The sequence below is a fragment of the Dysidea avara genome, chromosome 10 (genome assembly GCF_963678975.1).
Source record: "Dysidea avara chromosome 10, odDysAvar1.4, whole genome shotgun sequence".
Classification (NCBI taxonomy): Eukaryota; Metazoa; Porifera; class Demospongiae; order Dictyoceratida; family Dysideidae; genus Dysidea; species Dysidea avara.
This window is the reverse complement of record NC_089281.1, coordinates 6,551,314-6,561,522: the sequence shown is the minus strand read 5'-3', so window position 1 is coordinate 6,561,522 and position 10,209 is coordinate 6,551,314. Positions and strand designations below refer to the sequence as shown.

The window sequence follows — 10,209 nt, the reverse complement described above, 5'->3', positions numbered from 1 at the left end:
GAATTATAGCACACCACACGATTGCTTGCCTGCTTGTACATGTATCTACACGTGCCACGCATGCCCACTCACGAAGTATGTATATATTTGAAAAGCGGGTTGGTTTGAAGCGCATGAAGTGAGTGAATCGGAGTGAGAAGATGAGTGTCGAGATGTCTTTCGGTTAGTTGATGGCTATTTGAACATGGCAACGTGGTTTACTACTATTACATTCTATAGCGGATTTATCCGAGTTGCTAAACCGCTTGGACCAGTGTGTAACAATCCAGAGACCGCTACGATTTTCTGTCTTAGTAGGCTGAGTTGTGGATTGAATGTGATATTTATCCTACTACAGGAAGTATACGAAATCATCAAGTTCTTAGAGTCCTTGGAATACATTAAGGTCATCGATAAAACGGAGCTTTGGACACAACTGGTAACGACTAGAGTGGTATAATAATTCGTTTGAAGTACGTAATGATCCCGTAGTTTAGAGAACTGGTGAAGCCGGTAAATACAAAAGAAATGTGAGTAATGATTTCTTTGGGGTCTCTTATGTTATATCCAGTAACTGTTTAGCTCCACCCAGACTGTCGAAGAAGTGATATCAAGTAAACAAAGATGTACAAATAGTTGTTCTTATGTATTTTTTGTCAAACTTCCATGCAAGACTATCCTGTTAGGCCACCATTGTTTATTCCATGATCCCCGTTACTTCCTGAATCAGGCCACTAGGCCACTCCAACTTGATTTCCTGTTTCCCGTCCACCACCTGCGTGGCTTTTTTTCCAAACCAGAAAATTCCATTATTCCGTAAACTGATGTATTCTAAGTATCACATGATTATTTTAGTCTGGATTCTTAATTAGACATGAAGAAATGCATTGCGCCAGCTAGTGTGTTGACATATTTACAATATATTTTGCAGGAAAACTGTAGTCTCGCGTGGCCAGACCGCTTTTTTCCGTGTATTAGGTGGGGAAAAAAGGGTCTGGTGCAACTCCAATAGCTGTTTACTTCTGAGCCGTCCCCAGATTCCGGGGACGCTAATTGAATAACATTGGTCACAAAGGAGGCGCCGATGACATCAGTAAGTAAACTCGAGATCTGTTTATCCTTTAAACGAATCCTAATTTGCTCCGATGTCTCTTTTATAGCATCTTGAAAGTTCATCCTCATCGTGTAACAAGACTCACAACCGGAGCAGGAGTGTAGGAATACTTCATAGTTTTACTGACGTCATGGCACCTCCTTTGTGACCAATGTTATTCAATTAGCGTCCCCGGAATCTGGGGACGGCTCAGAAGTAAACAGCTATTGGAGTTGCACCAGACCCTTTTTTCCCCAACCAATATATGGAAAAAAGCGGTCTGGCCACGCGAGACTAGGAAAACTGTTCTTAGTTTGACTATATTACAAATTAATGAAGATGATACAGCCAAGGATTAGTATTAGCAAGAGTTCATAATATATAAAAAAGATATATTATGTCTTGTTATATGTTACAGGCTCAAGGAGCCTGTAAAGCCTGATCTGTACAAAAAGAATTTAACAAATTTGCAATTACATAGCAAAAACTTATATTATACAGATAATTAACTAATTAATAATCATACAATAAAGTAGACCAGCTACTGTCGAGAAAATTTTTAAAATCATTAAGTGTGGGTGCATTAACTATGTGATTGGGTAAACTGTTTCAGTCATTGGTGGCTCGTACAGTGAAAAAAGTAGATCTCACTCTTGAGGTTGGATTATTTCTCACCCATGTCAAGCAATCCTCGTGTTGAACTGAATGGCCACAAGCACACATTAGATGCTGCAGGTGCAGCTGGCTGTAGTAGCAGTTAACATGGATTAGGTCACTCCAACTTGATTTCCTGTTTCCCGTCCACCGCCTGCATGGCTTTTTTGCCAAGCCAGAGAATTCCATTGTTCTGTAAACTGACGTATTCTAAGTATCACATGATTATTTTAGTCTGGATTCTTAATTAGACATGACGAAAAGCATTGCGCCAGCTAGTGTGCTGACATATTTATGATAAATGTTGCAGGAAAACTTTTCTTAGTTGGACTATATTACAAGTTAATGAAGAGGATACAGCCAAGGATTATTTCTCACCCGTGTCAAGCAATCCTCATGTTGAACTGAATGGCCACAAGCACACATTAGATGCTGCAGGTGCAGCTGTAGTAGCAGGGATTATCCACTGTGTAATAGACATGTACAAAACGTGTGTAGCTGTGTCCATGTGTAATGGAATTTGCCGCCAAAGTTTGTTTGACCAGGACGGGAAACAGGAAATCAAGTTGGAGTGGCCTTAGGTAGACGCACCAATTTTTAATTATTTGATTATAGATCACGTAAATGCATCATTTCATGATAGAGGAAGGCACAGAATGACCGAGTGTCGAGGTAAATATTTAGTAGTACATATAAACATGGCAGAGGGTAAGTAAAGGGTTGAAGTCTGTCCACTCATGTTCAACAGGGAGCATAGTCTTTGCTTTCAAGATCGAGATACTCTAATAAAGCAATCATGCAAACTAGAGGTTATTCTTTTAAATTACTCAAGCCCTCTGCTCATTGTTTATGTCTCGTCCATTAGTTTGGTATACTTTAGGATGATAAATGGCTGGAAAAGTGTTATAAGGGTGTAATGTGGAAAATATTTCATTTAATAATTTCATGACTTGAGATTTATGTTTCATTGTTAATTTTGTTTCTTGTACTGATAATTGTTGCATGTATGCAAATGAACAGGTTTACAGGCTTTTTTGAATTTGATTATAACCATATACTCAAATAGAGCAGTCAAGTTAGTCACCTCCCGCCTGCATTAGTTTTTGCTGCACTATGTGATGGAATGTAATAATGATGGCCTAACATTGCAACAATAAAATGTGTTTGCTAATAATTTTACTAGTCATCAGACATTGAACGATTTATACACTTAGAGACACATTACACATCTCCAATATCTGCACATTTAAAAATAACACAATTTTTTTGTGGCCAGCAAACTTATGTTTTTTTTTGTTATTCATAGTTGACCCTATTACACAACAAGTCAGTGAACTAGTGTTAACCAGTACTACTAGTGATTATGAGGTAGTGGCAACCAGCAAGGAAGAAGACCAGTTATCATTAATGGAACCCTCTGCTGATGGAGTGGTAGAGTCGGATCATGAAAAGAGCAATGTCAGTAGTAGTAGTGATGATAATGATGTAGTGGTTATTGAGGTGAAGCCAGGGACTAAGGCTGTTAAGTATGAGGCTGGGGAACCTTCTGCTGATGTAGTGGTAGAGTCAGATCATGAAAAGAGCAATGTCAGTAGTAGTAGTGATGATAATGATGTAGTGGTTGTTGAGGTGGAGCCAGGGACTAAGGCTGTTAAGAATGAGGCTGGGAAAAACGAGGAGTATGTACACGTGTGCTATCATATGTGCTGTGCTATCATGCATGTTCACACACACGCACGCACGCACGCACGCACACACACACACACAAAAACTACACACATACACACTAGTGTTCCACTGAGTCAGATTTGTATTGAATTGTAGCAGGTGTTTGCTCATTTTGCATCTGTTGGAGTCTCGGTATTTGTTGTTAAGCTATTCCATAATCACTCACACCAATCATTATCATCATAAGTGCTATTCTATCAAACTTTGAGCCTAACCAGTTGGGAATAGTATACTTCTAGCGAAAAAGGTGCAGGATTTGTTTTGCGTAAGTATAATGGAACCGTCACTACATAATATAATGTATTTAATACTCTAATACATAGCTAACTCCGAAACACTAGTACTAACACATATAATGTGCAAGCAAATAAAAAATTATAATTAAATATTATCTCTTGTCAGTAAAATTCACTGGTGGTTATTAGTATCGGATCAGTATTTTGCTGTATCAGTGGAACACACTACACACATACACACGAACATAGTGCTACGAGTATAAATTCTAATCTGTTTCATTTTCTTGTAGCTCTTGGGCTTCCTTGTATTGTGAAGAAGAATCGTCAAATGATGATACTTTTGAAATGTGTAAGGCATTGCAATAATTTGTTTGTGTTTTCAGAGGTTTTTTTTTTTTTGAAATTTCTTTTAGTCATCATGGAGATTAAGAGTGCTGCAAAGAGGTATGCCTGTGTGTGTGTGCGTGCGTGCGTGTGTGTGTGTGCGCTGCATGATGGCTCCTATTGGCACATTACATAGCACACCAAAGCAAAGGCGAAGTCCCAGTCTTACAGAGCCTAGTGATGTCTGTTCCACAACTCATTCAGTTGACAGAATCACTATTGATTCGTCAAACATCAGCACAAATTCACATGTTGAAGAAGGTATAATTTGTGTGCACACATGCATCTTGTATACTATTTGGCTAAGATGTGGAGAAGAGCTTGTTTAAAGAAATTACCAATAGTGTCCACTCAAGAAGAAGGCTTTCTCGAAGAAAGAGGTTAGTTATTGTAGGTGGCTTATATGTTTCAACGTACACTGACACTTTCTCCAGTGTTACCCGTGTAATGATTACTGAAGATTGTATTGAAGCTGAAGAGTTTTTAGATGATGAAGCAGAGAGTAGTTGTTTTATTTCTGATTCACCTAACGAGTATTTAGATGAGGAAGCCAAGGAAGATGAGAGTAGCCAGATTTCTGATGGAACTGATGTAGCAAGAAAACTGTTTTCTGATGAAAGTGAAATCTCATCAATGTGAGAATATATATGTGTTTAATGAAGAGGTGTGGTCATAAAAATGTGCTGCATGTGCAAATTACCAGTCACTTTTGTGGGGCAAGAGAAATGCCATGTCAACTGGAACTTATCAATAAAGCAACAATAAAAATGGGCAGTTTGAGGACTAAAACCATTAATAAATTCAGGCATAGTAAAGTAATTACCTTTCAGACGTAAAAATAAGTTTTTAGGAGGTAATTTAAATTTCGCGTTTATAAACCAGCTGTACAAAAAAATTAAGTCACCCCATTATTCTTTTTCAGCAAATCTCGAGTATTGATAAAGTATGATTACAAGGTTTGTATTTCGGGTAGTGATTACTTTATGCAGTATTGCAGAAACCCTTTGAAAACATTTGCCCTGCATTGATTTTCCCCATCTTTTGCCCTAAGCAAATCCAGATTACGTTATGCAAAAATGATGTAATGTAGTACCACACCTTCTTTCTATACACTGGGTTAATAATAAAGTCAGGCTAGTTTCAAGGTAAGAGGCTTGCAAGGCATTTATCATGTTCTACATAGTATACTGAAAAACGCCTACCCTCTGGAGTTCACTCTCAAATATTTGCTACTTGAAAACAGCCTGTGTAGTACGTAGAGTTATGTGTTTCATAATATCACTGTTTTTCTGTTTATCTAGTAACCAGCCGGTATCAAGAGAGAAGCCTAAACAGGTCACTGATTTTTACACCCCAAGTATGTGTTATAGTATCTTTCTGTTTAATAATTCTTCTGTTTCAGGCACCATAATGGACAGCCTGAAAGCATCATATAGTAATGTCAACTTCAAGAAGTTCAGGGAAAAGATGGCACAAGATTTGTTCATGTTCTACAATGTCAGTGTGTTTGACAGCAAGGTGTGTGTGCATGTTTTGTGTGTCACCTAACACTATTTCAAAATCTCTTCTTTAAGCTTCCATCTAATTTTGAGATCACATGGAACATTCATTTAACAAAAACAGCTGGACTGTGTTATTATTCAGAGTATGCTCCCAATTATTATTGATAGTGTAATTCACTAATATTCTTACAGGGTTAATAATGAAAGGAGAGCTAGAGTTGAATTGTCTACTAAAGTGTGCACAGATTTTGGTACACCAATAATATGTGTGTGTACTTGGTGGACACTTTGTATTGTAGAGAGATTACGAGACGTGTTGATTCATGAACTATGTCATGCGGCCACCTGGGTATTTGATGGAATGAAATGTGGCCATGGAGCTGAATGGAAGAGATGGTAAGTGAGGTACAAGTTGTGATTTGCTGTAAGCAGTAAAAATTATACTTTAGCTTTACAGTGTATGTTCTATTAGAGTATTTGACTGCATGCTAGCCAATTTCTTGAGCAAGACACTACTATACAAGATCTTTAAGGGCCTGCCAACACTGCAAAAGACATTACCTCTAAATTATTCTAACTGCATTGGAATGTTTGAAATACAAAATACATCTGTGTTGAAGAATTCTTGTCATTTTTTTTATAGGACACAGAAGGTGTGTCAAGCCGTACCTGGTCTACCTGTTATCACTACTTGTCACAATTATGAAATACCCACCAAACATGTTTACCACTGTACCAAGTGTGATTACTCGTGAGTACACCAGTGTTAATTGTGGTATGGAGTTTTATTGTGTAAATGGATAGAATTGGGAGACACTCAAAGTCAATAAACTTAATAACTCAACATTGCCCCTTGTGCACAAGGTATTTGTGTATTTTATGTATTTCATTATATTCTTCTATTTAGTCACTTAAAATTACAACCCAAATTAAAAGCTGACGGAACACCCAGGCAGCAAACAATGTCACCATTTGCTCAGTTTGTTAAAGAGAATTATTCATCAGTTAGAAAGGATACACCACAGCACGGACAAGTAATGAGCAAACTGGCATTAATGTATAAACAAACTTCAACATTGTGAACGTAATTACAAATATACACTTATGTAAAATAAAATAAACAGTTACATATAGATTTATAATGTAGCTACAATGTAAAATTACAATAAAATATTAAACAATTACATAAATATTTATAACTACAAGAGATTTGAACAGAAACACAATTATAAAACAAAGTCTAGTATATAGTACTACATATTATTCTCTTAACAGCATTAGTGCCTGAAAGTATTAGAGGTAAACTGTATGGATGCATGTTATAACTATCAAACCTTTTTAAGAGCTCTCAACCAATCTGCTGACTGTTTCTTGCTATTCGCACAACATATCAACATCATTGCCTTTTCTTCTTGTCCAAATGAAAACTGGATATGCATCCCATTGATGTTCTTTAGACTGCCACTTTTCTTGTTGAATCCCAATGCTGGAGAATCCTGTGGCTGTGAAGAGTCACCTTTGAGGACAAATTAACAAACAATTTAGTCATGGTAGAAAATACCCGTGATCATTCTAATCTTGAGAATACTTTTAATTGATACTGGCTCATGATCTGATATTAAAATATCACTATACAATTGAGGTCTAAAAATAATGCATTAATGTGCAACATTCTTACAGGTGGTCTGGACTTAGGCAACACTCGTAAGCTTGTTCCGGATCTTTTGAATCTGACAAACAAAACTTTGCACCTGTAGATAAATGGAAATGCTAATTATAAGCATGCATACCAGATATAAGGCTACAAATTCTATTATTACCTTTACACAGAACTTTCAAGTGGTGTTCGTAGAAGTCTTCTTCAGCTTTGCAAGTTGCTTCACACTTTTTACACACACATTGAGGGTCAACAAAGCCCATTCGGTACACAGGCAATTTAGAGACGCAAGTACCGCAAAATACCTGCCCGCATCTTCTACAGTGGTGCTGAAAGGGACGCATGCGCAGTCACGTGTGTCATTACACTGTAAAATTCTTACTTTTCTTCTAAGAAGCGTCGTGAACTCTTCGTTACAATTTAGACACCTCCGAACCTATCGTGTTTACAAAAGAGGGTACTATGGTCGCGCGCAAAGGGTATTGGGCGAACCTTTTCGTCTGGGAGCCACGGCGGTTCATCCAAATCAAAGATGGATTTAGTCCCAACCATTTTCAAGCCCCACTTCGTGTACTGCACTTTCTTATCGGACGTAGCCATCCTTCTTGGAACCAACAACTTATAGCACGTGACCCACCACACAGTTTGATTGTGGGAAGCAAGCAAAAAAAGCATTCGCAAAATTTACATATCGCATATAGCGAGGTCCAAGATTGTGTGCAGCAGCTTATCCTGTGTTTATCACATAAACGATTTCTCCGTAGTTTTGTGCATTTCTTTTGGATGTACGGTGTGGCAAAAAAAAAAATTTTTATGAGCTATTTTTCATTTTGCAAACTTTGGATGTTGCACATAATATACCCCACTCTATGGTAATTACAATGTTCACTGATATTTTATTTAAATCTAATTTCTGTTGGTGTGTGTGTCTGTCCCTGTGAAATATCAAAGTTACAAACAAACTCTAGTTTACCAATAGGAGTGCCCCACTTCAGATGAGAGGCTGAGTCAAGATTATAAAATTTACACTGCATCTGTGTAGACACTTCAGTGTTGTTTTCAAAGAAGAAGCCAACCTTCAACATGTTCCTCTTGCTCTTAGGAGTTATAGCATAGCCTGTTGTGATCCAAGAGAACTCATATGCCATTTCTCCATTGTCCTTTAGTTTTTCTTTGTCAGCAGTAAGTTCATCTGTTCCAAGAACAATGCTCCTATGAGAAACAAACATCACATCACAATTTATGCTGAGAACACACAAATGTGCACAAAAGATTATAGCAAATACATCAATCTATCAAATGATACCAACAAAAATAAATCTGAAATAAAGAATCGTTTCAGCTCTGCAAACTGGTCCCTTTGTATCCGTAGATTCCCCACTGGATACCTGTACAGGGGACACCTTGGCTAGGTCACATCCATGTGTGATCACTTCTATTGTTTTTGTGTGACGTGCTGTGTGATACGTACAATGCTTATGGGAGTGTAGTTACTTGAGGTGAAATGAGCAGTAAATGTGTTATAATAGTGTGTGATGGAGTGACCAGTATAATACGCCCTGCAGGTTGTCATAATGATAACAAAGGGATTTACAAAGTTATACAATTCTGAAACTGTTTACAGCTCAACTTAATGGTGCAATGTAAACACAGCTCTTTTCACAGAACAGTCCATTAGAATACGAAATTTCAAGAACTTCACATACATTGGGTTGTTAACGTTGTTTATGCAAAGTAAACAACATCCATGTAAATAACTTACACCTCTATGAAAACTGGTCATGACTATTTTATAAATACCTTTTTAAAAGTGACAAACACAAAAACTTTCAGAAACAAATTACTAAAAATTTTCAAAAGCTCCCACAGGGAATAAGTGACAACCATGACATTATTGATTAGTCTTCAATTTGTACTTAAGTAAGACACACCTAACATAAATTCATGGTGACGTCATTTCAAAGTTGTAACTAATTAATTGTATCATTTATTTTATACTATTGCTCTGCACACCCAGATACTGAATATCCTTCACATTCACAACTACTGTGTATACACATGCTCTACATATTGTGTGGTGTTTACAATGTAGTACACATGTGTTGTTGTAGTTACAGAGTAGCTCATGTGACTGTGAAATATAGTCAATTGGTAGCTATGAGTTTTATCCGAAATTACGTCACAGACATAGAAATGGCTGCTGTAGTTAGCCCGCCCCTTCGCATAAAGTAAGGGTCTGGTGAAATACAGATACTAAATCATTTCTAGTGCCCAGATTCGGCGCTAGCAATTAATGCATGCCAATGACGTTCCCACAGAAATCACCTTGTAGTGTGGGGACATTCGTAAAATTTGCATGGGTGACTAGGGAAGAAAATTTTTGAATGGAAATATCTCAGCCAAGAAGGAAGATATCGAACTATAACTAGCAGGTATGGCTATAAGACATTACAATAAGTGCGTAAAATCGATTTTCGGTTGATACATACACTCATCTTACACATGTAAAGTTACTAGATAAAACAGTTGGATACAACAAACCCTGCTGGGTGCATGATAGCTTAGTTGGAGGGAAGCTATAAAGTGCATGTGACAAAGTTCACATCTTCAGTAGTTAGCTCATTGGTTTGCACTACATTTGTGTGTGTAGTACAGTACATACAACGCACCTTATGTGCTCAACGTTGGGGTTAACAAACACGGCCACTTGGTACTTGATGGTGTTATTCAACTTCAGAGTTCTTGAGCACTCCGGGTCTTTACTAAAACGACCTCCATCCACCTTAAAGTGCACCGGTTCACCAGTCTTGCTGTCTTCTAGGCGGAGAGTGATCGTAAACTGCGACTGTACCGCCATCGATTACGCGAGCGATTATGATGGTCGACAATTTTATTGTTGTCGATGTGTTGATAGCGAGGTTAATAGCAATCAAAACACCTAGTCTATAAATAAAATACCGGCTATCAGTATTTTGT

At 37.6% G+C, this 10,209-nt stretch overlaps 3 protein-coding genes across 4 annotated transcripts; 1 reads left to right on the top strand and 2 right to left on the bottom strand.

The window, feature by feature from the left end:
- On the top strand, positions 1-6,709 carry LOC136236388 (germ cell nuclear acidic protein-like). Of its 2 annotated transcripts, XM_066026530.1 has the most exons (20): positions 1-162; positions 220-293; positions 338-418; positions 472-509; positions 562-593; positions 2,342-2,398; positions 3,033-3,405; positions 3,981-4,039; positions 4,104-4,134; positions 4,211-4,335; positions 4,382-4,454; positions 4,509-4,709; positions 5,376-5,431; positions 5,477-5,592; positions 5,649-5,719; positions 5,769-5,827; positions 5,876-5,972; positions 6,220-6,327; positions 6,381-6,440; positions 6,484-6,709. In XM_066026530.1, the coding sequence occupies exons 1-20, from the start codon at positions 141-143 to the stop codon at positions 6,656-6,658; spliced, it is 1,908 nt and encodes a 635-aa protein (XP_065882602.1). In that variant the 5' UTR covers positions 1-140; the 3' UTR covers positions 6,659-6,709. The 2 variants fall into 2 exon arrangements, with proteins under 2 accessions (XP_065882602.1, XP_065882603.1); XM_066026531.1 differs by lacking the exon at positions 2,342-2,398 and having other exon boundaries at positions 2-162.
- LOC136236412 (zinc finger FYVE domain-containing protein 21-like) lies at positions 6,612-7,906 on the bottom strand. The gene is made up of 7 exons (XM_066026564.1): positions 7,726-7,906; positions 7,616-7,669; positions 7,397-7,562; positions 7,255-7,327; positions 7,138-7,205; positions 6,911-7,092; positions 6,612-6,860 (listed from the first exon to the last, which is right to left on the bottom strand). Exons 1-7 carry the CDS (start codon positions 7,831-7,833, stop codon positions 6,837-6,839), a joined length of 675 nt encoding a protein of 224 aa, XP_065882636.1. The 5' UTR covers positions 7,834-7,906; the 3' UTR covers positions 6,612-6,836.
- Positions 7,907-8,109: 203 nt separating this feature from the next.
- Positions 8,110-10,206, bottom strand: LOC136236415 (uncharacterized). The gene is made up of 2 exons (XM_066026570.1): positions 9,903-10,206; positions 8,110-8,445 (listed from the first exon to the last, which is right to left on the bottom strand). Exons 1-2 carry the CDS (start codon positions 10,088-10,090, stop codon positions 8,130-8,132), a joined length of 504 nt encoding a protein of 167 aa, XP_065882642.1. The 5' UTR covers positions 10,091-10,206; the 3' UTR covers positions 8,110-8,129.
- Positions 10,207-10,209: the final 3 nt, after the last annotated feature.

Coding starts and splice junctions, on each gene's coding strand:
- LOC136236388 (XM_066026530.1), top strand. CDS start 141: ATGAGTGTCGAGATGTCTTTCG. Junction 419..471: donor CGGAGCTTTGGACACAACTG/GTAACGACTAGA, acceptor ATGATCCCGTAG/TTTAGAGAACTGGTGAAGCC. Junction 2,399..3,032: donor CAGAATGACCGAGTGTCGAG/GTAAATATTTAG, acceptor TGTTATTCATAG/TTGACCCTATTACACAACAA.
- LOC136236412 (XM_066026564.1), bottom strand. CDS start 7,833: ATGGCTACGTCCGATAAGAAAGTGCAGTACACGAAGTGGGGCTTGAAA. Junction 7,206..7,254: donor TGCCTAAGTCCAGACCACCT/GTAAGAATGTTG, acceptor TCAATTGTATAG/TGATATTTTAATATCAGATC. Junction 6,861..6,910: donor GGTTGAGAGCTCTTAAAAAG/GTTTGATAGTTA, acceptor TAATACTTTCAG/GCACTAATGCTGTTAAGAGA.
- LOC136236415 (XM_066026570.1), bottom strand. CDS start 10,090: ATGGCGGTACAGTCGCAGTTTACGATCACTCTCCGCCTAGAAGACAGC. Junction 8,446..9,902: donor CCCAACGTTGAGCACATAAG/GTGCGTTGTATG, acceptor TGTTTCTCATAG/GAGCATTGTTCTTGGAACAG.